General features: G+C 42.2%; 4 protein-coding genes across 20 annotated transcripts in view; 2 read left to right on the top strand and 2 right to left on the bottom strand.

Moving 5' to 3' along the window:
* The first annotated feature begins 64 nt into the window (after positions 1-64).
* Positions 65-7,863, top strand: si:dkey-201i24.3 (chromosome-associated kinesin KIF4A). 6 transcript variants are annotated; one of them, XM_061787176.1, is made up of 13 exons: positions 65-124; positions 578-652; positions 734-816; positions 1,268-1,378; positions 1,538-1,669; positions 4,186-4,322; positions 4,393-4,604; positions 4,675-4,734; positions 4,933-5,065; positions 5,911-6,032; positions 6,128-6,259; positions 6,473-6,640; positions 7,502-7,863. In XM_061787176.1, the coding sequence occupies exons 1-13, from the start codon at positions 80-82 to the stop codon at positions 7,793-7,795; spliced, it is 1,704 nt and encodes a 567-aa protein (XP_061643160.1). In that variant the 5' UTR covers positions 65-79; the 3' UTR covers positions 7,796-7,863. The 6 variants fall into 6 exon arrangements, with proteins under 6 accessions (XP_061643160.1, XP_061643159.1, XP_061643158.1 ...); XM_061787175.1 differs by having other exon boundaries at positions 578-816; positions 7,502-7,646; positions 7,719-7,863; XM_061787174.1 differs by having other exon boundaries at positions 578-816; positions 7,502-7,652; positions 7,719-7,863.
* Positions 7,864-8,758: 895 nt separating this feature from the next.
* Positions 8,759-9,942, bottom strand: slc35a4 (solute carrier family 35 member A4). Its single transcript, XM_061787179.1, has one exon. It carries the CDS (start codon positions 9,930-9,932, stop codon positions 8,973-8,975), a length of 960 nt encoding a protein of 319 aa, XP_061643163.1. The 5' UTR covers positions 9,933-9,942; the 3' UTR covers positions 8,759-8,972.
* Positions 9,943-10,147: 205 nt separating this feature from the next.
* On the bottom strand, positions 10,148-12,588 carry LOC133484504 (SLC35A4 upstream open reading frame protein). Its single transcript, XM_061787180.1, has 3 exons — positions 12,347-12,588; positions 11,948-12,046; positions 10,148-10,351 (listed from the first exon to the last, which is right to left on the bottom strand). Exons 1-3 carry the CDS (start codon positions 12,359-12,361, stop codon positions 10,154-10,156), a joined length of 312 nt encoding a protein of 103 aa, XP_061643164.1. The 5' UTR covers positions 12,362-12,588; the 3' UTR covers positions 10,148-10,153.
* A 77-nt stretch (positions 12,589-12,665) lies between these two features.
* The window catches only part of hmgxb3 (HMG box domain containing 3), a 30,401-nt gene continuing 16,913 nt past the window's right edge, over positions 12,666-26,153 (top strand). For 3 of the 12 annotated variants that reach the window (XM_061787170.1, XM_061787159.1, XM_061787169.1), the window contains exons 1-12: positions 12,924-13,054; positions 17,726-17,878; positions 17,955-18,129; positions 21,021-21,500; positions 21,589-21,684; positions 22,395-22,529; positions 24,542-24,789; positions 24,876-24,967; positions 25,059-25,136; positions 25,278-25,351; positions 25,590-25,685; positions 25,814-25,954. In XM_061787170.1, coding sequence (XP_061643154.1) covers positions 13,026-13,054; positions 17,726-17,878; positions 17,955-18,129; positions 21,021-21,500; positions 21,589-21,684; positions 22,395-22,529; positions 24,542-24,789; positions 24,876-24,967; positions 25,059-25,136; positions 25,278-25,351; positions 25,590-25,685; positions 25,814-25,954 — 1,797 coding nt within the window. In that variant the 5' untranslated portion in view covers positions 12,924-13,025. Of the gene's footprint in view, positions 12,903-12,923; positions 13,055-13,080; positions 13,290-13,326; positions 13,350-17,725; positions 17,879-17,954; positions 18,130-21,020; positions 21,501-21,588; positions 21,685-22,394; positions 22,530-24,541; positions 24,790-24,875; positions 24,968-25,058; positions 25,137-25,277; positions 25,352-25,589; positions 25,686-25,813; positions 25,955-26,153 lie in introns of those variants that run through there. The other 9 variants (XM_061787165.1, XM_061787166.1, XM_061787164.1 and 6 more) reach the window with 9 other exon arrangements.

Here is a 26,153-nt window from a genome sequence, read left to right as displayed (position 1 = left end):
CCATGGGAAGCTCCTGCGGCCGCTCACTGAATGCACGTGTGGAGGTTACAGTGGGTCACTGCTCATATGCGGAGCCTCCATGGAGAACATCAGTACTCTGATTGATGATGTTATCATCAAACAGGTGCGTTACGATTTTGTAACATTCTTTCACCTTTCAAATTTTCACTTAATTGGTCCAAAAATGATCATTTATTGACTGGAAGTTACGTAGCTTTGTTCATCTATCAATGCCAGTAACGTACAGTGACAGGCAGAAGAATTAAATGCTCTTCCACTAAATGGCAGAAGGTACAATTACCCAGTTTATCCACTTGTTGCCAAACATACAACAGAATAATCGCTTTGTGTTCAACTAAACAAGCCCAAATTTCACATTTGAGTAAGTACATTTGTGAGTAAACTGAGATGAGATCATTATTATTTCTGCATATACTGTGTATGTTTTGTGACATTTTTGTTGGGTTGTGCGTCTGCTGTGAGATATTCCTAATGTAAAATGTGTGCCTCGGCTCAATAAAGGTAGGGAAATATCTATATGGTGAAAGTATTATTGCCCACCTTGTGCTTTTTACAGGTGTTGACAAATGCGTTCAGTGGTGTGATGTCACCTGTGAAAGAGGAACTGTTTATCGCTGTGTCCTACCTTCAGGTTTGTTTGTGTGATGCCATAACAAGACAGAGGATTGTCAACACACACACACACACACATATATATATATATATTCTTAAGTTTCATCCAGATGGCAGTACAGTGGACCTCTTGAACCCTGACACACAAACTCTGGAGCTTATCCCCCATCCGGTCCTTGGAGGGTGAGTGTAAATCAGTGATCAGTGATGGCTGTAACCAGTTTTACTCTGACCAACCAATCAGAGGATGGAAAAATGCTGACCTTGTGAGGAAGAATTTGAAATCTGACTCGTTAAAGAAACAGTCCCATTGGTAGTGTAGTTTCAGTTACATCGGCCAGCACTACTGATTCTCAAGGCCCTAGAGAGAGAGAGATTGACATGGGAGCTCAAAGAGGTTGAAATCTGATTGGACTAAAAATAAATAAATGTTGGAAATAAATTATAACAATTTCATGTAACAAATATTACAATTTAGGTTGTAAATGACAGCTCACCACAGATTTAAAATTATGTGCCTTGCCTCAGTAGAGGTTAGGAAACCTTAGTGTGACTAATCCCATCCAATGGCAAACAAACAGACGCATGTTTTGTTTCCATTGCATTGCGAAATTCACTCTTGTTTTTCACTTAGTGTTATCAGAGGTTTGGGCGAGTCGTGCGTGGACTCTGCAGAGGAAGCCTACACTCTCTATAAAACATGCAGGGAAGCACAAAGGGCCAAAGAGGACTTCATTTCAACAAGGTAAGAGGTCAAATGAACTCTGGCTGTGTCTGGCAGGGACTCACCCTGTGTGGTGTTTACACAAGCTATAATCAAGTGTTTGACGGGATCACACAAAAAGACTCACCTTTACCAGCTTGCCCTGCATTTTATTTTTTTATTGACTGCTTTTGTGTTCAGCAGATGTAGTTGGCTGTTCACAGTGGCAGTGGAGAGGAAAGTCCATGAGGGTAAAATGTCCTTGCAGCTCTGTCGTAGCAAACTGCGGGTGTTCAGTCTGGTGGGAGCAGCCAATGAGACGGACCTCATGGGGTCAGTTCACAACAGGCTTTACATTTACATACTAGCCATTATCAAAATTCCAACCAGAATCTATCCCTCCATTTTCATGAAGTTCATATCTCAAGCCAGCACTGTAGATTAATTTAGTATGCGCATTGTGATTTTGCAAACCTGAGACAAATTGCGATGGCAGGCTTTTTTTGTCTTGAAATACCGGGTCTGAAAGGCAGGTGCAAACAGCACCGCTGTGCGTAACCATGACAAGGAGGGCAGGCAAAATGCGAGGCGACAGGAGGAACAAATCTCTTGCTCTCGTGTGAACATTTTGATATGCCACAAAGCATTTGTATTGCAACATTTCGTTGACTCATCAGTGCAATTTTGGAGCTTTTGACTGATCTAAGGACTGACTCGGAGCCAGTCACAAGGAGTCGTGTCATATCACCTATGACAAAACTCCTTTTAATTCTCATTTCCTTGCGTCTGGGTCGTTTGATTTCAGTGCACGGTGACAATTCGTGCTGGCCTTTCTTAGATTAGTTTTACATTTATGCAGTCTCAAGTTTTTAATGCAATGTTACACAGGATGGGCATCCGGGACAAGTTTTATCAAACAAAACATGGCTTTTTATGCGGTTTCTGGCTTCACCCAGATTATCAGTGATAAAAATTCTGTTCCAATTACATCACTTACAACTTCATAGGCTATAATGGTTCGAGTTAATGGTAAAAACTATAAGAGCTACCAGAAGCGCAAAGACCTCTTAAATATGCCTTTTTCTTGCACTTTTACACTTGTTGCCAAAAGCATGCACAATCAGTTACACTGCACAGGTGTCAAACTCAATGCCCAGGGGCCAGATCCGGTCCACTACATCAGTTTATGTTCAAACATGTATCAACTTTCATGATTCTTGCTAAAATCTGTACCAAAATTTCTAATTGTTATAGTATGTAATAAATAACGTTGAGACATAGCTGGCATTTTTTGGTACCAAAACCCTTTTTACACTAACCTGAACAATAATTGAACAAACAATTATACCTGACTTCTGATTCCAGAACTTTTTATTCATTTTTTTTGTTTAATATAATAAAATCCATCCATCCATCGTCTGTACCGCTTTATCCTCACAAGGAACGCGCGCGTGCTGGAGCCTATCCCAGCCATCTTCGGGCGAGAGGCGGGGTACACCCTGAACTGTTCGCCAGCCAATCGCAGACTATAATAATATGATGAGTGGAATAAACATTTCTATGGTTTCGCAGTCATAACGGCCCTCTGCGGGAAACCGTACCAATGTGGCCAGCCACAAAAATGGGTTTGACACCAGTTAAGTGTGTGTGAACAAGCAATTTAGCACCCGCTATTTGGAGTCTTAGTAACTCATTTGCCCTGTGATTAACTGCCAACTAGTCCAGGGTGTAGTTTGCCTTTTGCCCGATGTCAACTAAGATAGACTTTTTCAATGAGTGCCATATACTGTAAAACAAGGGTGAGCAAACTACGGCCACATCCGGCCCGTACATCATTTAGATATGGCCCGCCAAAGGTTGGTACAGAATCGCCCAAATCATATCAAAATCATGACTACATTTATTTGACCTTGTCCTGTAATGCCCAGTGGTTCCACCAGGTAGCGCAGTAGGTACAGTGGCACATTGACTTGAATTTGGCTGTTCTGTTTTTAGTCTGCTACTGCTCTGAACCCTTCTTCAACCATGAGTGGGCCAAAGACAAGAAAAGTCGACAGTGAGTGCTTAGTGTTAAATGTAGAATGGACTACGAAATATTTTTTCACTGAAGTCCGGTCAAAGGCTGTACGTCTAATTTGTTAAGAAAACTTTGCGGTTTTAGAGGAATATAACATCCGCCGTCACTTTTGTACCAAGGATGCTGATTATGCTATCAGCCAATCAACACGGGAACCGATGGCTACGGCTCAGCGGTTAAAATCAAGCTTGCAGGCTCAGCATAACAAACACCTTTATCTGACAAACTGTCACACGGAAACAGCGCCACAGGAGCTGCAGATGGAACTGATTGATCTCCAATGTGACACTGTCTTAAAAGAGAAGTTCAACTCTCAAACTGGATGAGTTTTATTCTTCCTTTAAATGCAGACAAATTTCCAAAAATCCAGAAGATGGCACAGAGGATGCTGGTGGTGTTTGGCACTTCATATGCGTGTGAACAAACTTTTAGTGTGATGAACACCAACAAAACATCCTACAGATCCCAGTTGAGTGATGAACACCTCAGATGTGTTCTGAGAATTGCCACAGCAAAACTAACACCAGACTTAATGATCAACAAAACAACACTGTTAACATTAAAAGTAAATCGAAGTATTAACACTACAATGCCTGTTTTTGTTGTTTATTTTTATATGTAAAAGCATTTGGTCCTGGCTTGGCCCGCCTGTCAAATTTTAAGTTAATGTGGGCCTGAGCCAAAAGGTTTGCCCACCCCTGTTGTAAAAGGTTAAAGAAATGTTTCATTAATACACGATTCCATGTTGTTCATGTCAATTTGTGCTTTCCAGGGTCAACCCACTGCTGAAAGTTATGGATCAAATCCCAAGTGAAGCCACCAAAACAGATCCGCTCTTGCATTTCCTTCTTAGCGATGCACTCACAGGAAATAGCAGGACTGCACTCATCTACTGCATTCAGCCTCAAGGTGCTTTGCTCCTCCCCACGTCCAAACTAACCTTTGCGAAAAACATGAGCCTCATTCCTCATCATTACAGACGGTTTGGATGACGAGACCCGATCTGCTTTAGCTGTGGCCCAAAAAGTGAAGCGTTTCCTGACGAGGGCCTCTGTATGTTGTTGGAGTCCAGAGAAAACACAGCAAGAGATCCGAGGTCGGATTATGGAACTGAGACATGTAATGATGTCAGATGCGTCTAATGGGACGTATAACATCCACAGGCTTGCTGAGCTCATCCAAAGCCTGCAGGTCAATTATATACTGTAACATCAACATTGAACTACATATTGACCTCATAAGTGAGTGGTGCCTTCCACAGATTGTGAAAGAGCAGTCCTGGGAGAAGAAAAGGGAAGAATCTGAGAGGATTAAATTTAAGGTCTGAACCTTCCTTAAATTTGTTTTAACCAGAAGTGTCAAAAGTACTCACACAATGTACTTAAGTAGAAGTCCAGACAATTGTATAAAACAAAATAAAGTAAGAGGCCTGTTTTGACAAAGTATTTGTACTTTACTTCCCCAACAATGCTTTTAACCCCTTCTCCCCCAAAATAAACATTTTGTGTTTGTTCGGCAGTTCCGTGTGCCCCAAAAGGGCCAAACGGACGGTCACTTATCTGCAGGTCACAGCATCGATGCCACAAGGGGTTCAGACACCGTGGAATGCTTGCAGACAGAGTTGAGGCAGGAGATGGAGGCACATGTAAGAGGTAACAGGACATTTCAAAATGCAGTCCAATGCAAGAGCTGTATCACAAATTCCACTGATCTAAAGGTAGTTAAATTATACTTTTTATGATTATGGTTGTACAGTAGATAACATTTTTATACAGCCCTGTTCAAATTCCAGGTTTTTGTGACATAAAAATGAGACCAAGATAAATCTTTTAAAAACATTTTCCGCCATTAACACATAGCTTGTAAAACTATTTATTATTTATTTTTAAACTGAGATAATATGGTTGCACAAGTGCGCACACCATCTTGTAACTGGGGGATGTAGCAGTGTTCAGAATGAACCAATCACATTCAAACTCAAGTGAGTCAGCCCATACAGTACCTGCCACCATTTAAAGTGCCTCTAAATAACCCCCCCCCCCCCCCCCCCCCCCCAAAAGTTCAGCTGTTCTCGTAGGCTTTTCTTCATATATATATATTTTAACTTCTATCAAAAGCCTGAAGGTTTTGTTCCAGCTGAAGAAAAACAGCCCAAAACATGATGCTGCCGCAGCCCTCCACGGTGCTACACTGTAGCTATGGCATTACGAAAATCTCCCAGAGATGTGGGGAAACGTGTTACGGCCAATGAAACCAAGGTTGTACGTTTTGGTCATAATTCTAAGAGGTATGTTTGGCGTAAACACAACACTGCTTATCACTAATCTAACCTAGTGGGGAACTAAGTGTTTTATTGACACTTACTATATACACACAGTATGGTTTGTGCCAATTCAAACTGACCTCATTATCTTCATAAAGGCCAACCTTTTGCTATTGGATGCTGTTCGATTAAACAGGTGTACCAAATGTTGTGTGCCTCGTGTCATGTCTGCAGAAGACGGAGGGAGCACGGACAAAGTCCAGGAGAGGGTAACAAGAATCCTGCAGTTGAGAGAAGCTCTCCGAGAGGAAACGATGAAGAACATTTCTGCAGAAAAATGTGACCTCTGTCTTCAAGTAACACGCTTCATCTCACTTGTCTTTTTCATTCTTTTACATAAGCTTTTCTGTACGCATAAGACACTCTCACTATGGCTTTTTTTTTTCTTTAGCTAAATGAGGAGTATCAGTTGGAAGACTGCCATGCACACGAGCGTAGGAGGCAACTGAAGGAGCTCAGCGGGAGATTAATTCAGCAGGAGATGGAGAAAATGGAGAGAGACTTGGCAAGGGAGCAGCTTCCAGTAAGATAATGGGATGAGCTGATAGACTGTATGCATTCCATATTATTCAGTGTGTCATCCATCTTAGGAGAGGATGCTGAGTCTCTTGAGCAAATTCATTAGGAAAATAAGCCATCAATCAATGTGTTTTGGGGGAATTGTGAAACAAACTACAAAACACTCAGTAGTAATAAGAGGTAGGGCACAAATCATCTATTTAAATGTACTTGTTAGAGTGAGGGCGTGCGGAGAGAGCTGCTGGTGATGAGCAGAGAGAGACAAGTTCTGGTGCTGCAGATGGAGGCGCTGCGAGAGGAGGCCCAGCAGGCCCACAAGGACCTACAGGAGCAGCGTCACAACCACCAAAGTGAGCTGCGACGTCTGAGGGAAGAGAGCCTCCAGGTGGGTCCAACTGTGGAAGTCAGTTAGCAACATATGTAGACAGACAATACAATATTCAAAGGCAGTTATTTTTTGTTTAGTTTGAAAAAGGACCAATATTACTGCAGCTTCAGTCAGTTGTAACTCATCTTCGTCATTGTCTGTATAACGCTGCCCCCAAGTGGCCAAGGTGTGCAGACTGGAAGTACGGCTCTTCCACACAGACGCAACCAATCAGAGGAAAGGGGACAGTCTTAGCCAAATATGGACAAAGTGGATACAAAACTGGGTCAAACAGATGTAGCTGTCAGACAAAACCAAGGTGTTTTTATTTTATTTTTTTAATTGAATTGAGACTTTCACACTAAGTCCATGTTAAAGAGTCACTCTGTGGATGTGTAAATAAAAATACAGGACCTTAAAGTAACCTTCACACACCAGTTTAAATTATTTTATATTTGCAGCTTTCCCAGAATACGACAACCCTGATTAGCATTAGCAATGAAAAGCCTTAGAAAGTTGAAAAATAAATTGGACGACACACAAAACTGCCTAAGGATTTTGAGGCATGTATTTTGTACACTGTAACGTCACTGAATCACCACTTTGTATTAAAAATAAGAATAAATAAGGAAAACAGCGCAACTGGAAGGGGCAACGCACAACCTGTCCCTTCTGAAATTACCATTGGTTGTTCCCTGAACAGGCCTTTTTTCTTTTTTGGTTTCATTGCGTTCGCAAAACCGCAGAAGATCCTTACTGCTACTTTGATTGTATTAAAGCACTAACCCATATTACCGTAAATTTGGTAGCTCATTTGACACTTGAAATGCCACATAGACTTTTTTCCCCCTTTTCATTCGTGTACATCTGTCTCTGAAGGTGTTCCGGAGTTTTCATGAATCTAGTGAGGATCTGAGGAGGGTGTCAGAGGCCAGATACAGAAGCGTGCTGCTGGAGGCTGTTCATGACGCAGTTAACCAATCTGCTCAAAACCAGCAACTCCAAGCTGACAACAAACAACTGCGTAAAGGTGTTTGTATCTACACTTGCATCACAGAGAGATCATTATATGCCTTACTTATGTTTTGTTTTACAGCTCTGGGAGAGTTGAAGGATACACTAACCAAGCAAGGTGTGCACAAGGCTTCTGTATCCCCCCCAAAACTAGTCTAAACAATGCAAGTGTATGGAAATTAACTGGCCCTTATGGCAATAAAGAGGCAGCCCTCCTGAACAAATGATATTTGCGTCATTATTTGAAAGTCCTCAAACCATCATGAATGGAACTTTTAAAACAATGAAAATCAAGCCATAACACACACTGGACAAGTCATTATGACTACACTTCCACAATCTAATGAGCTACAATACAAGATAAAAACCTCTCTAAAGATAATGATCGGGTAGGTATTTATGTAATTTCATCTATTATCGTGGTGGGAATTTTCAGTGGTGTTAAAGTTTTCAATAGCACTTGTTCTCATTGGGGTTGCAGGTGAGCTTGAGGCCGTCCCAGCTGACTTTGCGGATAGTCCCCGGACCGGTCGCCAGCCAATTACAGATTGTTAAATCAGAATCCTCTTTATTTGGAAAGTATGTTAAAAACGCACAAGGAATTTGTCTCTGGTAGTCGGAGCTGCTCTAGTAGAAAAATTGTCTATAAATGGAGAACGTTCAGCACTGTTACTTCTCTTTGTTCACAATTGTTTGTGTGGTATTAGTTCAAGCTGACTCTGCTTGTTTATACATGTGATTTAGATTATCAGACTGCATTTGATGGCCAATTTATGCAGAAATCCCAAAGGATTCACATACTTTTTCCTCCCACTGTATTAGCCTTTTTTTTGTTTTTTTTTAGGTTGGGGGTTCAAATCTGGGCTACAACCTTCCTGTGCAAAGTTTGCATGTTCTACCCATAATTGCATGGGTTTTCTCTGGGTAATAAGTCTCCCCATATTCCCAAACCAAATTGTAACAATTTTAATTTTTCCTTAAGTGTGAATGTGAGCGTGAACGCTTGTTTATCTATATGTGCCCTGTACTTGGCTGGTGATCAGTCCAGAGTGTACCTTTACTTTCAGCCAAAGTCAGGTGGACTGGCGTCCAGCTCACCCGCCATCCAAATTCGGACAAGTGTTATAGAAAATAGATGGCATTTATAGTGCTATGAAAGGGCAAACATTCCATTACCTATGCACACCTAATTGAACCAGTGAGTGTATATTTTTAAAGTACAGTAATAGTTGGATTTTCACATTCAAACTCACAAAAAAGGCTGTACGATAAAAAGGCAAGAAGAAAAACCAAAGTGAGTATTAAAGTAGTGACTAGAGTTTTGGTGAAGACTCCACTACGTGTAGTAAAGATAAGCTGCCAGGGCGACCATGGAGAGCGGTATAAGGAAGAGGAAAGTGAGCTGCAGCCCTAAAACGGCCCACGAGAATACAGCGTTGACCAGCATGGAGCAGGAGATGACGAAGAGTCGTGTGATACCGCTGCCGTGTTTCAACACCACAGACATCAAGAGGCCGTTAGCCGCCTGTCCGGCAACGATGGTCCAAACGGTCCACGAGTATCCTTCCAAAAAGCTCTTGTCGCTCACCAGGGCAGAGAGGGAGGACAGCCCGTTGATGATTACGCCAAACCCGTAGAGGTAGAGATTCTGCAGGCTGAGCGGCAGCTTCTGGCTCTTCAGCACCCTCTCTGTGTAAACAGCCGCCAGCCCCGAGGCACAGCAGTACAACAGCATGAGGAAGAGCCCCCACGCTGTGATATGAAGCCTGGCCCCTCGCTGCGCTGCGCTCACGTCTGTTGGATCCAGACTGGAGAAGCTGTGGCACACTCCCGCCATCATGAGGAGCCCCAGACTGAACCACTGACCCCAGCGCAGCCTCCTGCCCAGGCACAGGGAGAAGAGTAGAGCAGTGGCAGCAATTTTGAGGTTGCTAAGCATCTGGAACGAGCTGGGGTCCATGTAAGCCTGCATGAGGACTACCAGGTTGTTGTTGAGGGCGTAGAGCGCCGCGGGGACGGCGTAGGGGGCAACGAGGAACGGAGAAGGAGGTGAGAGTAAGGCTGACGTGCCCTCGGTCGTAACGAGAGCGGCGAAGGACAGGAGCAGCTTGGCCAGCTCGATCATAATGACGCACGAGGAAGGATTGAAAGGGACGCGGCCCTCAACCTTGCTCAGAGCAATGAGCGGCGCATGAGAGCCGTAGATGAGGACCATCACGCACAACAGGGCGCCCCACTGGAGCCTCGGCACCCATCGCGGCCTGTACTTCGTCCTCTCATTCTTGATCACGATCATGGTCAATAATACAAAATGAAATACTAACTTAGAACGTGAACTGCAGTGCAATTAACATAAGGCCATGTCAAGGACGACCAAACAAAACATTTCATGAAATGTAATGGACCAAACCTCACAAGCATGAAGGCTTAAATTATAAATAGTAAGTGAAAATTGCTGATTGCAGTCCATCACTGACAAACAAGAAGTAGCACCAGGCTTTCGCCAGTCCGCCTAAATTACTTGGAGCCTTTTTTCAAGTTGTTGAGATGGTCTTTGATGGTCCTTTCAATGTTGGGCACTTGATAGTTCTGTGCTGCATATATGCCAGTGACAGTCCCCAGGAGCAGCCCAAAGATGGCGGAAGAGCGGAGTTTGGCCGCCACATAACCGGCCAGGAAGCCCTTGAGGAACGGAGATCCCAATAGTGTGCCACCCTGCAAGACGAAGCAGACATGAAAGCCCCTGTAAAGTGACCATATATTTGACACACCACACAGAACAGCTGTTAAACGGAACCCCAATTGTAATGACAATTAACTTAAAATACAACCACTGACTCTACATTAGAAATACAGTGTCACATATTTGTAAATTATTCATTTAACATAAAAATATTTTGTTTGTGGTTGCTGTTTTTGCGTACGCAAAGCATTCTGGGATTGATGATGTATAATAGTTGCTCTTTGCCACCGTACATTGCTGCCCTCTCTTATATTAGTTAATACAGAGGTGGGTAGAGTAGCCAAACATTCTACTCAAGTAAGAGTACTGTTACTTGACAATAATGTGACTCTAGTAAAAGTAAAAAGTAGTCCTCCAAAATAATTACTTGAGTATGAGGAATGAGTACAGTGGGTGGGGGACAAGTACTGAGTAAATGGTGAGTAACTGATTTTTTTACTCAAATCTCTTTAGCAACAGACTTCTTCCTTAACTATTCCTCTATCTTTGTATGGTTTAATAAATCTGATAGAGTGGCACGTTGGACAAATGGTTAGCATATCTGCCTCATAGTTCTGAGGACCTGGGTCCAAATCCGCCTGTGTGGAGTTTGCATGTTCTCCCCATGTCACTTTTAAGCATCGGCTGAAGCACAATCACATCAATGTCAAAAGGTAAGTATAGCTGCAGTAACAGCACACATCAACCTGAGTCAACAGTTTAATCAGAATTTCCTCCTGATAACAGTTGTCGATGTTGGGGGTGAGGTGTATTTGTGTTTGGCGATGTCATGTGCCACATGTGTAATATTGAGGCTGAGTGGCGATAATGCAATTGAATACTATGGGCAGTCGTTTTAAGTGTGTCTGTCGGATGGATTCATTTGCCAGTGTTGCAAGGTTAGCAGCACTGCATGGAGTTTTTGTTGGATTCACAGATTAGCGTGAACTAAAAGTGGTAGCTTCTGATAAGCGGCACACAACCTTTCACAAGCAGGCTGGTAACCCACCAGGCCCTGCCTCTTAAAGGCACATGCATGTACATGCACACTACATTATCGACAGCATCGTTGTTGCATATTGCTTAGCAAAATTTGTTTTGTGTTCGACTACATTTATAGTGTGTTTAAAAAGTGTGCTTTAATAAGTTTAAATGTGTTTAAAGAATATGAGAGGGGTAAAACTATTTAGATTTTTTCTGTCTCTATTGCAGATTTTCACCTATCTGGGTGGGACTGGATCATATCCGCCACAAAAAGTTAAAAAAATTAAAATTCTTGATCCTGGGGTTATTTTGACGAAAGCATGTCACAGACATGTTATTAAGACACCAGGGAAATGTTTGAAATTCTGAGGGAAAAAAATGCATGTTTCCTTTAATATTAAGGTCAGCTGACAATCTGACTGAATATGAATCAAATTATTTTATACTATGGGCACAAATATGTACATAATTGTATATTTTACACAATATGTAGTTGAAAAGAACACACCATCACTCTATTTATGACAAATGTAATATTTAAAACTATATTCTTTTTCCTACTCCTGTGCTTCAGTCATCAGACATGAGTTAATCACGGAGCCTACCTGAGGAATTCCCACAGAGATTTCGTTCTCCACTCGCTTCTGGATGTCCTCCAACTGATTTTTGAGCTGCGTCAGGTCTTTCAACCGTTTCAGGGGATCCTAAAAATAGACAAGCGCTTCACCTTTCCGCTTGAAATACAAATCATCCTCGTCTTTCGTGTTTTCCTTAATATGCCAACAGCAAGTGCTGCTATATTATAAAACATGTCATTCATGCTTTCTGCTGCAGAGATTTCCCATAATAAAAGTTAAACTGTTTTTTGGCACACCGGTGCAACCATAACTAAAAGGTCCTCATACTTAAATCCATAAATCCATTCGCAATGTTCCACTCTTTGTCGCCACTATGGTCTGACTTATTTAAGACTAAAACAATAAAAGCCGGATAGTTCTACTCACCTTGTCATCCGCCATTTTTTCTCATCGAGTTGATCACTGTTCGATTAACTAACCTAAACCAAGCGTTGCGATTAGTTAGGTCTGAGTGCGTCTCTTCGGTAAATCACAATGCAATTTGGTGCAGTGTCTCAAACGCTCTAATATCAAATAAAGACTCTTCCTTTTTACTTCAACATTATCGATGCGTTTCATGCGCAATCCCACGGATGTGTTTCATTCATCCATACCGGAACCTAAGTGTCACCTTCACGTGTCAAAAACGTCCAACGTGATTGGCCAGTCTTTCCATATTACCGTCTGCTATTTGTGTAGAACCCAAGCAGCGAAATCGCCATGTTTTTTTGTACCAGTCGATGTGACACAAAGCGACTTTTGCCATTTATCCCTCGCGAATTCCACCCTTTAATGATAGAGTTTATTCTATAGCACTATTATCCAGCGTCTTTGCAATATCCGGCCGTTTGGGTGTACTTAACATCATTTTCAGAGCATCGTGAAGCGCTTCGGGCCATCCGAGGTAAGACTTCAACAAGAAGCCGTTTCATTGGACAACGCTGTGAGTAGCTGGCAGTATGCAGTCGGGCCATTAACGCTCCGTTGAAACATCAGAGTGCAGGTGTTTTAACTTGTGTCGACACTCCATTAGTGCTCATGTGGGCCAATATGGCAACATTTTGGAATGACCAAGACACTGTCATGGCTACCGAGGTGACTTGCCTGTATACACTGGCCGACTGGTGTCTTAACTTGCTTCGAATCTGTCCTTATTTTAGAATTCCGGCTGAGCTAAGTGCTGGCCCCTTTATTTTGTGCTAACTACGTGCGATAATAACAATAACTAAAAAAAATCTATCTATCTATCTATAAATAAATAAAAAACTCCCCTGAGACTGAAACTCAAGCGGCGGCACAAGTTTAATTTGGTCCTTCATCCAAGGCAGTGGTGGGTACTAACTAAGTACAAATGCTGTTCTAAGATACTGTACTTGAGTAGATTTTTCAGGTATGTGCACCTTATTTGAGTATTTATTGTTCTAACAAATTTTTACACACACTACATTTGAAAATGGGAATTTACTTTCTACTCCTTACTTTGTCAAAGTAGACTTGTTAACCTATTTTTCAACCTCTGTGGATGACTACACAACTTCAAAGAGATGTACAGACCCTTTCCAAAAAAACTTTAATATATCATGGAAACGTTTATTTATTTCATAATTCCATTCAAAAAGTTAAACTTTTATAGATTCGGGGCCCACAAGTTAAACAATTCTAAGTATGTATTCGTTTATTTTTACATAATTTGGGCTTCCAGCTCATAAACGAAATCAGGAATTCCAAAAATTAGACTACTATGAAGAAATCAGTCCAAATTTTTCAGCCCATAAATGTTTTAAACTGAGTGTCACACACTAATCATCTACTAAACTCAAAGGACTTGCACAGGTTTCCCCAGGTGTCAAATTGCTTCAGTTTGGTTCAGTTGTCTCAGTTTGGTTGAGGGGCACCAGACCCAAAAACAAAGAAAAACTGACAGCAAAAATCAAGCAAATCTGGACTTCCATAACTCCCAGGCAATGCCACAGGCTGATTGCTCAATGCCACAGCGCATTGAGGCAGTGATTGAAGCATAGGGATTCCTAACCAAGTATTGAAGATTAACATAATTGTTTTGAAAGTACCATATTTTGATTGATTTAATGTGACCCTAATTTTTATTTAATTATTATTGTTATTTATTTTTATTTTTTTACAAAAACTGAAGTAAAATGGTGATTTCTTCACAGTATTCATTGTTTTTGAATTCTGAGTTTTATAGGTTTTATGAACTGGAAACCCAAAATATGTAAAAAATAATAATAATATATACTTGACGTTGTTTAAATTGTGGGCCCTGAATCTATAATCTATGAAAGTTTAACTTTTTGAAGGGAAATAAACTTTTCAATAATATTATAATTTTTTGGAAAGGGTCTGTAAATGAGTGGTAAAGTCAACCATGGCTGAGCTCTTGATTATTTTTTTCCTGTTTGGCTGTTAGGTCAAGCAGAATGGAGGATCTGTATCCCTTTTATGCCGGAACAGTTTTACTGTGTTACAGTGGAGTTATTAAGCTTCCGCTGTGGTTAGTATTATAATTGTTTATTGAGAATCAGAATTGATCAGTCGAACCGAACAAGGTTTCTGGAGGGGAGAGAGAAACGAAGACAAAGCACTAATTGTAAACGGGATGATAAAAGTAAATCATTACATATCTACAACAATTTTTTTTGTCAATGTCTTTCTGTCTCCAAAGTGTTCTGTAAATTGACTGTCTGTTGTCGTACTAGAGCGGCTCCAACTACCGTAGACAAATTCCTTGTGTGTTTTTTGGACATACTTGGCAAATAAAGATGATTCTGATGAAGTGAGTGTTGCATGCAGCTGTAGTGCTACACCCTGTGAGGGAAGGACAGGACAAGATAGAATAGGAGAAAAAGCATGCAGGACAAGGGTCTTGAACCCAGCTGTACAATTGAAGTGTGGTGGGATTGACTACGTAAATTATAAAAGTCTGTAGGACAAGAATGTGAGTGAGGGGATACACAAGCAATTAGCATATTCATAAGTTATTTGTCACAATAAGTGAGTGGCCCCACACCCAGCGAAATAGTCCCAGGGGTGTGTCCCTGCGGACACATGCAAGTGAATTGACACTGTTTTGCATACACAGACTGCCAGAAGTGTCCTGTAATTGCTGTGCCTGCACCGTGGAGGCTGAGGACCCCACCCAATCAATCGAGGGGCGGATACGTTTAATTAAGCTGCAAAATTGATCAAGACGGCGGCGGCGTAGATAGTGTAGAACCAAGGGGCACGCTGAGTACGTCACCACAGCATGTGACTAAAACGGACCAATCACGAGAGATGATCTCCGCGGTGTTCTACGCGCGGCAACAGTATTTTGCCGTGCGCGCTTCAAGCTACGCAGAGAGGCCGCGTGGGCCAATTCGTTGGTCACATGATGCAATGCGGGCGTTGTCAGCCACGGGAGTATAAAGAGGCCTTAAGTGAGAACCAACTTACCTCCCTGTTAGTATGACTGCCAGGTCCCCGACTAGCAGTATTTGGCCCTACCCCGTGTATCAAGTGTAGAAGGTGGACCCCCCTGGCCAGGCGGGGACAAAAAACCCACAGCAGACCCCACAGCTCGCAGGGGACCACCTGCCCCCCCCCTCACGGGAAGAGGATGAGGCGATCGCAGCAGGACGCAAGGAACGGAGAGAAGAGGAGGAAGCAGACCCGAGGAGCGACAGGGGGGCCCCACCGCCCCCACCAGCAGGCGGGCGGCAGCCGGCACCGCCCCAGCACCCACGGAACATGGGCGAGTCACCATCGCACCACCAATGCTCACTGGGAGGTCACCCCAGTGGTTCCCCCCCCCCTCCCCTGAGATCGGGAAGGAGTGAAGAAAGTCTTTGTTTGATTGAGATCTTGGGCTCTCACATGGTGTGAAAAACAGAGTCAGCAGCGACTGTGAGGAACGTGATCCAGGGGACCATTAACAACAACAGAAACAGATTTGGAGAAACAAGACATTCCTCACCCATGGCCTTATTTAATTGTTTCACGTTGTCGGCACCAAGAATGATTCATGGTGAATGTGTTGTCTTGTGCCAGGCTAAAACCCACAAACTTCTGATGTAAGGTGGCATGTAAGGTGTATCTTTTCTGTTTAGCATGGAAGTCGAGCCAACACACTCTCTCTCTTCTCAGTATTGAGGACTATCTAAGATAAGTCCTCCCTCACCCCCATTGTGCGATGGTATCAAAACGGGCATTGTAGACTAATTGACCAAAAAAATAAAAAAAAAGTTTTACTTCTTACTTATTAATACTAGACTTTACACCGATCTGATCGGCCTGATCGTTATCGGCCAATATTTTGCATTTTCTGCTGATCGACTTTGTCATGGTGCAACCACTATGCTTCACTCTTGGGACTGTATTGGACAGGTGATGAGCAGTGCCTGGTTTTCTCCACACATGCCACTTAGAATTAAGGCCAACAATTTCTATCTTGGTCTCATCAGACCTGAGAAACTTATTTCTAACCATCTTGGAGTCCTTAAGGTGTTTTTTAGAAAACTCCATGTGGGCTTTCATGTGTCTTGCACTGAGAAGAGGCTTCCGTCGAGCTACTATGCCATAAAGCCCTGACTGGTGGAGGGCTACAGTAATGGTTGACTTTCTAGAACTTTCCGCCATCTCCCGACTGTATCTCTGGAGCTCAGCCACATTGATCTTTGGGTTCTTCTTTACCTCTCTCACCAAAGCTCTTCTCCCCCAATTGCTCAGATTGGCTGGACGGCCAGCTCTAGGAAGGGTTCTGATCGTCCCAAAGGTCTTCCATTTCAGGATTATGGAGGCCACTGTGCTATTAAGAACCTTAAGTGCTGCAGAAATGTTTGTGTAACCTTGGCCAGAACTGTGCCTTGCCACAAGTCTGTCTCTGAGCCCTTCAGGCAGTTCCTTTGACCTCATGATTCTCATTTGCTCTGAAATGCACTGTGAGCTGTAAGGTCTTATATAGACAGGGGTGTGGCTTTCCTAATCAAGTCCAATCAGAATAATCAAACACAACTGGACTCCAATGAAGGTGTAGAAACATCTCAAGGATGATAAGAAGAAATGGAGAGCACCCAAGTTAAATATGAGTGTCACAGCAAAGGGTCTGAATACTTATTGCTGTGTGATATTTCAGTTTTATTTTGTTATAAATCAGCAAAAATTTCAACAATTACGTTTATGGGGTGCTGTGTGTACATGAATGAGGAAAAAAAATGAACTTGATTTTAACAAATGGCTGTAAAACTTTCCGTACCCACTGTATTTTACAATTGAAAAATCTCACGGCACGCCAACAAACAAAAATGTCACAAAAAGTGGAGACATTAATAACTGTATTAACTTCCTGCCATCTAATAGAAGACCATTCATTCACTTGTTCTGTCTGTCAGTATGCTTCACTGGCATAAATAGATGAACAAAGATACATTATGTATTGTAAATACAATTTTTTGAGCAATTAAGTACACAAGTATATACAGTAAATGAACAGGTCATTTAAATAGACATATTGCTCCATCTTGTGATCGGTTATCGGTTTTTTAAACTTGCCGATCGGCCCCAAAAATCCTGATCGTGTAAAGCCTAATTAGTACATTTCAGAGTGTGTACTTTTTTACTTTTAAGTACAAGCGTTGAAGCAATGCTTTCTACCAGAGCCTTTTTCAAGTGTCTGTCCTTCTACTTAGTACAGAGTGTTAAGTATTTTTGTAACCTCTGACTAAAACTAAAGTGACAACAAAGTTAAGTCTGTTATCCTATTGGTCCTAGATCCAAGGGAATTATGGAGAAGGTGGACCTATGTGAGGTAGTGAAGCTGACAGAGGAGGTGGAGAGCGCCTACAACCAGGTTGAAGTACTTTCCCCCAAGAAACGAAAGCGCAAAAGTCAGGAAGAGGGTGAGGTGAAGCCGAAGAAGCCCAGGTAATGCTCACATCAAAATGTTTGCACACTCACGAACTGGGATTGAGCCTCCATGATTAAAAAAAATGTCATACAGGTCTGCCTACTTGCTGTACTACTTCGATGTCCATCAGATTATGCAACAGGAGAAACCCAATCAGCCACAATCAGAGATCAACAAGCGAATCAGTGAGAGCTGGAAAAGGCTCAGTGTGGCAGAGAAACGCTACTATCTGGACAAGGCCAACTCGGAGAAGGACGGCACTGATACAGTACGTAAAAAAGGTTTCACTACTCACAGAAAGTTAGGGATTTTCAGCTTTCGGGTGAACTTTGAGGATGAAACTAAAATGGAGTATAACCATAGATCATTTTACACTTGAAACTATGTGAGTCCCAGGATGCACATGTCTGGAAACAATGTTCAGCTGTATCAAGAGTTAAAGGACCGTGGAAATGTGCGGTGCCTCACGCCAACTTCATGGCTGGGGTACGCACGTTTCTACCGCTTTTGGTGCTTTGACGACACTTAGAAGTGATGCTGGAAAACTATTATAATAAATCTGCACATCAGAGACAAATAAACAATTAGCACTGATCAACAATTAATGGCCAACAATGTTTGATTTCAACAATGTAAAAGATGCAAGGACTCTGAATCCACTTGTTAACTACAGTATTTAATGAATCATTGATATTTTTGAGGACACCTATTAATTGTTCAAGGTGATCATTTATGCCGCCTATTGCCCTCATAATCGCTTCTTGTGACTCCAGCACATGCACTGAAAAAAAAGAAGTCCTTTGAATTTCCGTAATTTGAACATGTTACAGGGGTTGCACAAGATTAAAATGTGTTAAAGTGATAAGGGCTTTTTTTTTTTTAAAGAGGTATAAATTATGTCATTTTAATTACGTGCAACCGATGTACATGTTCAAATTAAGTACATTCAACGGACTCTTTATCAGTCTCCACGAGTGCAGCAGCAGCCCGTTGTTGGAGCGTAATTACGTTGGAGACCCTGGGGGTGCTGGAGGAGACGCCAGGGACGGTGGAGGAAGAGTCCTTCGAATTTATTTAATTTGAACATGTATATGAGTTGCACACGATTAAAATGACATAATTTATCGCTCTTCTCCTAAAAAAAAAATACAAGATTTTTTTTTTTTCAGTGTGCGTGTCCTCTCCAGTGTATTCAAATAATAAATTGAGTATTCAAAAAGGAGTCAAAGTTTTTGAAATCCTCTTTGATATGCTGATGTGCTTCTATTTGAATTCAAAACATTTATTACCATACATACATTTACGCATGAACCTTTATCTCACAGGGCTGAGTGTAGGTTACTGTATGAACACATTTGTTATGAGTTATAAAAATACATGGTATTAACCTTGTGGGGTGATCAGCGTCAGCAACATGTGCTCCCAGCACCCCTGAAAGATCAGTGTCACCCATGATAGCAGCGACTCTCTCCTGAAACGGGGTGAGGCCCTCGGCGCTGATTCCTCCGCCTGGTTTGTCCACACTTTGGCGGTGGGCAGCTGTCCAAATCAGATGCCCCAGCCACCTCATCTGGCTCCTATCAATGTGGAGGAGCAGCAGCTCTACTCTGAGCCCCTCCCGGATGACCGAGCTTCTCACCCTATCTCTAAGGGAGAGCCAGGGCACCCTGCGGAGGGAACTCATTGTGGCCGCTTGTATCCGGATCTTGTTCTTTCAGTCACGACCCACAGCTCGTGACCATAGGTGAGGGTAGGAACATAGATCGACCGGTAAATTGAGAGCGTCGCCTTTCGGCTTAGTTCCTTCTTTACCACAACGGACCGATACAAAGTCTGCATACACTGCATCGATCCGCCTGTCAGGCTCCCGTTCCATTCTTCCCTCACTGGTGAACAAGACCCCAAGATACTTGAACTCTCCCACTCATCCCCGACCTGGAGAGGGCACGCCACCCTTTTCCGACTGAGGACCATGGTCTCAGATTTGGTGCTGATTCTCATTCCAGCTGCTTCACACTCGGCTGTGAACCGCTCCAGTAAGAGTTGGAGATCACAGCTTGATGAAGCCAACAGAACCACATCATCTGAAAAAAGCAGAGCTGCAGTACTGAAGCCACCAAACCAGACCCCCTCTACACCTTGGTTGCGCTGAGAAATTCTGTCCATTTAAAAAAAAAAGAAAAGTCCAACCCTGCCTTATATCCTGGTCTCATCAAACCAGAGAATCTTATTTCTCACCATCTTGGAGTCCTTCAGATCTTTTTTAGCAAACTCCATGCGGGCTTTCACGTGTCTTGCACTGAGGAGAGGCTTCCGTCGGGGCACTCTGCCATAAAGCCCCGACTGGTGGAGGGCTGCAGTGATGGTTGACTTTCTAGAACTTTCTCCCATCTCCCGACTGCATCTCTGAAGCTCAGCCATATTGATCTTGGGGTTCTTCTTTACCTCTCTCACCAAGGCTCTTCTCCCCGATTGCTCAGTTTGGCCAGACGGCCAGCCATAGGAGGGGCTCTGGTCGTCCTTAACGTCTTCCATTTAAGGATTATGGAGGCCACTGTGCTCTTAGGAACCTTAAGTGCAGCAGAAATGTGTTCGTAACCTTGGCCAGATCTGTGCATTGCCACAATCCTGTTGCTGAGCTCTTCAGGCAGTTCCTTTGACCTCATGATTCTCATTTGCTCTGACATGCACTGTGAACTGTAAGGTCTGAAATAGACAGGTGTGTGGCTTTCATAATCAAGTCCAATCAGTATAGTCAAACACAACTGGACTCCAATGAAGGTGTAGAAACATCTCAAGGATGATAAGAAGAAATGGACAGCATGTGTTAAATATGAGTGTCACAGCAAAGGGTCTGAATACTTATAGCTGTGTGTTATATCAGTTTTTATTTTTTAATAAATCTGCAAAAGTTTCAACAATTCTTTTTTCTTTCAGTATGCTGTGATGTGTGTACACTAATGAGGGGGGAAAATGAACTTAAATGATTTTAGCAAATGGTTGCAATATGACAAATTGTGAAAAATGTAAGGGGGTCTGAATACTTTCTGTACCTTTCTGTCAGGTGACTCGAGTCCGAGACAGGTGACTCATGTCCACATCTCTGCCAAAGGTGGATTTTACATGGTCTGAATCTCATTGTTTTTGATTTTATTACAGTTGTCATCTCCCAGCCCATCCAAAGACCTCCCAGGCTTCCGTAAGATCCTACCGAGAGCTAGTTACCTTGTTTTGACCGACGATCCCCAGGCGGGAGGTTCTCTGGCAGAGAGTCTCAATGATCCAGGTAATGGAAATTTGTCCTTTCCTACTTTGACTCAAGAGCTGAAAAAGGCCCAGACGCTTGGCCTGGCTTGCAAAGTGGATGTTTCTCAGAGGTCTGTGGGTAAACCTGGGAATACAGGAGAGATGTCGTATTCCGCAGCAATCCGAGGATGCACATCTTCCTCTTCATCCATTACATCCGTGTCTCCAACTTCCAAAAACATTTCTTTCTCACTGAGCCCTGTGGATGTTACAGCAAACTGTGTTCAAATGAAAGAATGTGAGATAAGACATGCTGCTGGTGTTAATAGTGGGGTGACAATGCATCAAACCCAAGGGGAAACCACACAGATGGTTGCCATTATCCCCAACGAGGTAATGCCTTCACATCCACCAACCATGTTTATTGACATGTCGTTTTAATGGTAAAATTAAGTTGCATATATATTTTTTTTCATTTTAGAACATGCTTGAGCCCAAATCTTTGGCAGGAGTCAGCCCTTTGGGCCCCCTAATGATGGTCTCTGTGGCAGCTAGAGAAGAGCCGTCATACAAGATGGTAACAACTCAGGCTTTTCGAACAACCTGACAGTGCTGGCACATGTTGAAGGTGGAGGTTGCAGTTTAAAAACAAAACAAACCCCCCCCCCCCCAAAAAAAAAACCACTTTGTCATATACTGTGTTAAAACTGCCTGTATGACCTGACTGTAGAATATTGTTAAAATTCTTTTGAAAAATTACCCCTCTTTGGCCACATGTTATGCTTGGAATTTAATTTTAATTATCATTTTAAGTCTTGTCCCTCCACGACATTGGAATTTAATTTTAATTATCATTTTAAGTCTTGTCCCTCCACGACAGGAGCAGCCTATCAGAGACTGTAGAGACTGAAGTATCATTTGCTGCGCACACGCCACAGCCTCGCTGTCTGTACACATAGCAGCCTCATGCAGATTTTTTTTGGGCCAGATTATTTACCTCCGGTTAGCAGCAAAAGTTAAAAAGAATAAATTGGACAGCTGTCAAGACACAACAAGGATAACGTTTTAATGTGGCTTATTTACTGTGCACGATTGCACAATGCATGTCTCATGCACGTTCACGTTAGTGAGGGGTGTGGCTTTGGTCAGCGATGCGGGGGGGGGAGTGAAGTGAGGCTCCATTTAAATCTTGCTCGCAGTTTGAAAACTGCAAACGTCAGCTTTAAATCCAAGAATATAAATGTAAACTGAATGTACGATAACATTTTGTCTCTGCTTTTTTTGTAGGCTGTGAAAACATACACCAGAAGGGGTCGTGGGAAGTGTCTAAATCCTCATTGTTCATTTATCTACGTCACACGACACAAGCCAACAAAATGCCCTGAATGTGGACGCCACCTTGGCGGCAAATGGATACCTACAGTGAGTAATACTTTTGTAGGATTTTCTTGCCTGGCCAACGTAATCAATATAATGTAAACATTGATATTGTGGTGGTAAAATAATATTTGATAGATTTCTCCCTCACCGAAAATGTTATGTACGCTTGGTCAAGCTAAAGACATGGATACAAAGGGAGCATAAAAATTCTGCCTTTGCAAATATTTTACAGATACAGATGTGTACGTGAACAAGTACTGTAGTTTTTTACTGAGTGAGCTTTTTTATAGTTAGTCTAGTGGTTCCGAACGTAGGGGGGACCAATTGCTGGGGGAGGGGGGGAACAAATGAATGAATGAAAACATTGCAATGATGGCAATGTTGAATATTAAAAAAATGACATTAACATAATTGGACAGTGAAGGTGCTTGAAAACAGTTACACTTATCACAACCTGCAGTTTACTTTTATTTTTTAAGTTGAGGTTTGTATCAATTACATTGTAATAAGTTCTTTGCAGTTCATTTCACATGTAATTATTACAATGTGTAAAATAAACTGCGATGGACTCTGAAAACAAAGTGGTGGGGGGAAAATGCTTGCCATGTGACATTTGGCGCCCACTTTGTCGTACCCATTACCGCCACGCACATTACCGCCGAGTATCACATGGCATGTCTCATGAGTCAGACACTTTTGGCTGTCGGAATCATTCACTCATTCCCTCCTCCTTAGTCACTGCCAATGGTTTTGTATATAGTCGACTATATCGTTCACTCATCAGTCAAATAAAAAATTGTTTTTCAACACCACTCGGGCTCGATTACCTCATTGCATTTGCATAGTTTCAACCGGGGGCGGACTGGGGGGAAAATTGGCCCAGGAATCATGGCCAGACTGGCCCAGTTCATGCGCGTAGTGAGGAGCCAGCCAGCCGGCAACACAAATTTCATGTAACGCAATGATTAATAAAAAAAAAAATGATGCCATAGATCATTTTACACTTGAGACTATGTGAGTCTCGGCATGCAAATGTCATGGAAACAATGAGTCCCAACCCAGGAACAATGAGTCCGTGCAACTTTGTTCTTAACTGAAGAAATTGGGTGGGATGGTTGTGTTTAAAATGGATTTTGTCACGTTGAGGTTTTAAGTGGTGTTGTCGTTGGTACGACTTTATACAAATTCGACATACCGGCTCTTTAGTGTTATCAGGATGGCTGCGTTCATCTGGCTCGAATCTGAAATATTCCCACATCTTCTCTGTGGCATTAGGCTTTGGAACTAATTCCATTTATGACGCTCAATTTTCTGTAACTGCAGCTGCCGGCTTGCTGTCAGAAAACTTACCTTCATGTACGCTTGCGGCCGCATTTCATACGCATGCACATGCTCGCGCGCGCACACACACCCAATCAGACGGAGGGTCCCTGCTCTTCAATAGACCGCCCTTTGTTTCAACAAACCAGATCAATGTCAGCTGGTTTTACCTTCAATAGTAAATATTGAACAAAGAAATAAATAATAATTTCAAGATGAGCGAATTTGATTAAATCAATACAAAGCACTTTTCCCATCCATATTATGTTGCTTTTTTTAATTTATTTTTTAAAATATTTTTGCCCCACAATTTATGAATTTGTCTAATGCCGAAAATCAAACAATACCCCCAAAACGGAAAATTAATTTTATTTATTGCTTTTCGAGTGACCATAGGTTGGTTACTGCTTTTCAAGATGCATTGTGGCATACATTGAGAGCACTATATATGGTATAACCTATACTTACTACACATTCAAACAGTACTACAAAAAGGCAAACTCTCTCACTATATAGGGCATTATGTATGGCGTACTTCCGAACACACAATTTTAAGGCCTGGGTGGAGTTCTTCACTGTATGTAATGCTATTCTACTGTATTTCTCTATGAATTTTTTTTTATCATTCTTTCTATTAGCTCTCATTAGATGACTGCTCCTGAGTGTAGATTTTAATTTAGTGTCACTAATTGTGCACTTTGTGTTGCCTAAATGTACCTGCACTTCTAAATTAGGCAAAGAAAACCCAGCAAAAAAATTTACAAGTTTCCAAGCTTGGGTCTGAAGTCAAGTCCGGTTCAACCAACCAAGACACAGTGCAAGAGGAGAACGCTGATGCTGGTAAAACAAAACCCAGTGGGGGCAAAAAAGAAGGGCAAAGGTGCTTGAAAAAGATAAAAGCAATTCCGGGTGAAGAGCCAGCAGAGGGCAGCAGCAAGTCACCAGATAAAACACTGTGCGTGTCCATGCAGCCACTAATAAAGTGAGTCACTCTACAAATTGGCTCCTCTATGCTCTATTATTGTTTGTCCTCTTATTTTAAATTACTCTGTCCCTGTCTTTGAATAGGCACGTGAAAGAAATGGCCCTCAAAAGACACAGCATGTGCAATCTTCAGGGGAGGCCTGTAAGACCCATCTTACCTTCCTATTGTAGCACAGGTGAAGGGGAAAACTGCAAACATTCTGATGTTTTGATCTCATAGACTGTGTTCACATCGTTTTAAACTCAGGTTGATAATTGTTTCTCCAGGTCCTGCTTTGTTTCAGATCATAACCGTCCCAACTGTGAACAGAAAAATTCCAACACGAAACATCAAAGCACCTTCTGGTACATCATGTTCTCGTTTTGTATGTATGAACTCTGTTTCATGTGATGCCTTATTTGATAACAACAACAATAGGATGTTATATCACCCCCAAAATAATGGACATTGTGGTTGTGTGATAATATTTTTGTTCCTAAACACAGAGCCACGGGAGAGATTCTCAGGTCTCAAAGCTGATACCTTAAAACAGCTCGGCCGAGAAGTCCAATCCAAGCAGGTAAGCACGTTAATTTATCGTTAACTCTAAATTGTGCATAGGTGTAAATGCGAGTGTGAATAGTTATTTGTCCAGTCTGTTTGTGCTCTGTGATTGGCTGGCAACCAGCACTAAGTGTACCCCGGCTCTCACCCAAAGTCAGCTGGGATAGGTTCCGACTCACTCACGAGCCTTACAAACGAAATTGAAAATGGATTGAATGTATCAGGTGTTTTTAATCAATTTATTTTTTTCGTAGGAGTCCTTTGTCACAGCAAGTCAGCTTGTTTCCTCCCCATCTGATATGACCATTGTATCAGTTGTGCCTTTCAATCATGCGACAGTTGACAGCTTTGTAAGTGTACCTTTAAAAATCACTTTGATCTAGTTATTATGAATGCTGCATGTCCAGTCTGTTTTTGTTTTTTTGTTTTTTTTTATAAATCTTGTTTCCACATTAGCTCCACTTCTTTCTTTTCCAAGAAACTGGGACTGTCAACAGCGAGAGGCAGAGGTCACTGTAAGAACGCGCTGTGTGACTACATGTATAAGAACAGACACAAACCGTTAGTGTGCCCTAAATGTGGTTGTAAGCTGACCCGGGGGAATCCTAAGGAATCCAAGGTGAAAGCTGACTTCTTCTACATTGCATACTTAGTTTATTAGTTATTTAAGCTCAACCCCTATTGTGCTTCAGACAAATGTTTTTTGTATTTGTTTGTAGATGGGGGTGGGGAGGGAGGGGATTGGGACCATTTGCATTATCTACTAGTGTAAGGCTTTTTTGTTAACTTTACATTCAAGTGTGATACTCAGGGTACTT

This window comes from Phyllopteryx taeniolatus, chromosome 10, assembly GCF_024500385.1.
Source record: "Phyllopteryx taeniolatus isolate TA_2022b chromosome 10, UOR_Ptae_1.2, whole genome shotgun sequence".
Classification (NCBI taxonomy): domain Eukaryota; kingdom Metazoa; phylum Chordata; class Actinopteri; order Syngnathiformes; family Syngnathidae; genus Phyllopteryx; species Phyllopteryx taeniolatus.
This window is presented reverse-complemented; position numbering and strand designations above follow the sequence as displayed.

Coding starts and splice junctions, on each gene's coding strand:
- slc35a4 (XM_061787179.1), bottom strand. CDS start 9,932: ATGATCGTGATCAAGAATGAGAGGACGAAGTACAGGCCGCGATGGGTG.
- si:dkey-201i24.3 (XM_061787172.1), top strand. CDS start 80: ATGGAGAACATCAGTACTCTGATTGATGATGTTATCATCAAACAG. Junction 4,323..4,392: donor CTACTGCATTCAGCCTCAAG/GTGCTTTGCTCC, acceptor TCATCATTACAG/ACGGTTTGGATGACGAGACC. Junction 6,641..7,501: donor TGAGGGAAGAGAGCCTCCAG/GTGGGTCCAACT, acceptor CTGTCTCTGAAG/GTGTTCCGGAGTTTTCATGA.
- LOC133484504 (XM_061787180.1), bottom strand. Junction 10,352..11,947: donor TCTCTGTGGGAATTCCTCAG/GTAGGCTCCGTG, acceptor TTCGTCTTGCAG/GGTGGCACACTATTGGGATC.